This window comes from Myotis davidii, unplaced genomic scaffold, assembly GCF_000327345.1.
Source record: "Myotis davidii unplaced genomic scaffold, ASM32734v1 scaffold118, whole genome shotgun sequence".
In the NCBI taxonomy this organism is placed as follows: domain Eukaryota; kingdom Metazoa; phylum Chordata; class Mammalia; order Chiroptera; family Vespertilionidae; genus Myotis; species Myotis davidii.
In genome coordinates this window covers 3242713-3246198 of record NW_006290441.1, presented here as the reverse complement: position 1 = coordinate 3246198, position 3486 = coordinate 3242713, and the positions used below count along the sequence as shown (strand labels likewise).

The 3486-nt window shown below is 37.4% G+C and overlaps 1 protein-coding gene across 3 annotated transcripts in view; it reads right to left on the bottom strand.

Moving 5' to 3' along the window:
• The window catches only part of STK33 (serine/threonine kinase 33), a 128508-nt gene that overhangs the window by 39367 nt on the left and 85655 nt on the right, over nt 1-3486 (bottom strand). For all 3 annotated transcript variants that reach the window (XM_006763490.2, XM_015563734.1, XM_015563733.1), the window contains one exon: nt 2348-2432. In XM_006763490.2, coding sequence (XP_006763553.1) covers nt 2348-2432 — 85 coding nt within the window. The remainder of the gene's footprint in view (nt 1-2347; nt 2433-3486) is intronic.

Here is a 3486-nt window from a genome sequence, read left to right as displayed (position 1 = left end):
ACCAGACAGTCCTGCTTCTCCCGTTTGAGTCTGTGCCCCTAAAGCCTCTCCCGGATCTGGAGCTCAGAGTCTGCGACTCCCTCCCGATTGAAAACGCCAACCGCGCACTCCGCACCTCAGAATTTGCCTTCAGCACTGCGCCTCCTCTGAGTGTCCGTATGCGTTACTCTTTCCTCCTAGTTGTAGGACTTCCACTCAGCCAGCGTTCCTGTGGGTCTGGATGATGTCCCTTCCGTCTTTTAGTTTCACTTTTGAAATGGTTGTTCGAGGCGGCAAACTCCGGCGTTAACCTATGCCGCCATCTTGGTTCTCCAGATAGTTTACTTTTTTATCTTATTTAATGTTTTTGCCAACATGACATTTGTATGTTTGTTTACCACTGTATTCACAATATCTAGACCAGTGTCTAACACAAAAAAAATCCTCAAAAAATTTTTGATGAATGAGTGACATAATCCCTATTACATGATATAGAAATTGTGACAAAATTGTGTTTGCCTAGGGTTAATTAGATAGTAAATGAAAGAACTGAAATTCTGAGTTAGCCAGGTGATATCAGAGACCATATTACCAATATTGCATCACGCTGCCTTCTTAAAAAATATTAGGAATCCATAGGGGGATATAACCACAAATACATAGGAAAATCTGAAAATTTTAAGTGAATACACTTGCATATTTATGCCAATAAAATGTAAAATCTCAATGTAATAAATAATTTTCTAAAAAGCATAAATTATAAAAATGATTTAAAAAGATGTGAAAAACTTGTATAACCTAGAATAAATTGATAAGATAATAGAAACTTCATCCGCCAAAGAGTACCAGGACAAAAATATTTTAAGATGAAATTTCATCAAACAAGTGAATAGATCATTTCTACTACTTAAATGGTTCATGAACATATAACAAGTGAAAATGTTTTATTGTTTTAAACGAGGCCAGCATAACCCTAACATCAAAAAAGACAAGGCCACACAAAAGAAAGAAAGCTCCACTCATAGCTCTTAAAATAAAGTGGTGACAATTTGAATATAGCAGTATATTCAACCCAGTGGGGTTAAATTCAAAAGTGCAAGGATGGTTCAACATTTTAAAAAGTCATTAATTTAATTATTTCATTAATAAATTTAAAGAGAAAAACATGTGATCATCTCAATAGGTACAGATTTTAACAGACATGTCATCAGAGAAGATATGTATATAAATAACTAATAAGTACATGAAAAGGTGCTGAACATCATTGGTCATTAGGGTAATGTTAATTAACACCACAATGGGATACCAGATTGGCTATAATTTAAAAAGACGGGTAATATCAAGTGCCAGCAAGAATAGAAGAAGCTGAAACCCTCATACACTGCTAATAGAAAGCTAAAACGTTACAGCCACTTTGGAAAATCATTGGCAGTTTCTTAAAAATTTAAACATAAATAATATATGACCCAGCAATTTCGCTCCTAGGTATCTACACCAAGAAAATAAAACCATATGGCCATAGAAAAACTTGTACGTGAATGTTCATAATAGCATTATTCATAATAGCCCCAAACAACCCCCATGCCCATAAGCTAACAAATTGTAGCATATCCACACAACCAATAACTGTCAGCAACATAAAGAACAGACTACAGACACATTCTACAACAAGGATGGACCTCAAAAACATGATGCCAAGGGAAAGAAGCCAGATATAAAAGATTACATATTGTACAGTTCCATTTCCAGGGAATGCTCAGAAAAGGCAAATCTACAGAGACAAAAAGATGAGTGATTACCTGGGGTGGGGGTGGGTATGAGATTGAGTGCAAATAGGCATGAGTCAACTTTTGGGGGTAGAATTATTCTAAAACTGGATTGTGGTGATGGTTCACCACTCCTGAATGTATGCAAAATCACTAAACGGTACATTTTTTTACAGTATTTAAGTTATACTTTAGTAAAGCCGTTAAAATTCACATTTGGAAAAATGGAAACTGTTGTTTTACAAATATATTCAATCAGCATTCTTTGTGAAAGCCTATTTGATAGCAATGAAACTGTATTTAAGAAAAATGGAAAGAAGCAAAACACACACATGATTTTAGCGTGAATTGACAAAAACAATAATTAAGTTTGGGGTATGATTACTTAAGAGAAATAAACAACTGTAAGAAGAACCCAGAGAAACAAACTCTACCATCTTTGAAGGTAAAAATTATGGGACAAACACTAACACAATTGAAATTATTTGACCTTAACAAAAAATGTAGCTCGAGCAGGGCCATTAAGTCATGACGGCAAAACCAAATTGCTCAACTTTTAATCCACATGGCTTGTTCCACATTTTAATAGTCTAATGACTTACCCATATAGGCAGGCGTCCCACACGTGCTCTGCAGCATGGCCTCGCTCCCGCCGTGCTTCTTTGCCGCTAAGCCAAAATCAGTCACCTGCAAGAAGAAACTCAGTGTCACCTGTGTTCCTGTCCCAGCGTCGCCCATTCTGAAGGCAGGATTTTGTAATTGCATGTAATTCAGGGATCCGGGTGGAGGGGCTTTACTTGTATTACTAATATGGACCTCGCTTTCCCTCCCCACGCACCCTCTCTGGGAAGAAGGAACTTGGTACAGAGAAGCCTGGTTTCTCAAATCTTGAGAAAAAACCCAGATTGGTGATTGTTCATTCCTTGTCGTTAAATTCGCCAGTTTAATGTAGGAAGTGAAATCTTGAGAAAAGGCATTTAACTTTTTTTTCAAATAAAAGTTATTTTTAAGAAGTTCTTTCACGCCCTAGCCGGTTTGGCTCAGTGAATAGAGCGTTGGCCTGCGGACGGAAGGGTCCTGGGTTCGATTCTGGTCAGGGGCACATGCCTGGGTTGCAGGCTCAATACCCAGTGGGGGACATACAGGAAGCAGCAGATCAATGATTCTCCCTCCTCATTGACATTTCTATCTCTCTCTCCCCCCTCCCTTCCTCTCTGAAGGAATACAATAAAAATGTATTTAAAAAAAAAATCCTTTCACTGTAAATTATATTCTGGCCTTGTGTTTATTATCTATTTTTCTGACACTCAAGCTATTGTTTCAGTTTAAAGCACTGTTATAAATGCAAATCACTATCTTTTTCAGCACTCACAGAAACTCCCCCCTTTTGTAATTATTTAAAAAAACAATATCTCTGGTAAATACTACATTTTCTTTGTTATTTCCTTTGTGTTTCTAGAGTGTACTAATTGAAACAATGACTACACTGTTAAAAATGACAAGAAACAAATTAATAGGAAAAAAATACAGAATCAATACAAATGCACTGGAGGCCTCCTGCTGCCACTGCAGTCTTTCTGCTCAGTTCTAAGCTTGGCCATTAAACATGTGTTTTCTAAGTTCAGTATGTGGCCTTGGTCTTGTCTCCTAAGTTGGAACAGCCTTGGGCTGGACGCAGAAAAACAGACATATTTATTGATCACACAGCCAAAGATAGGCTGTCAGCCCCCAAAGGAATGCC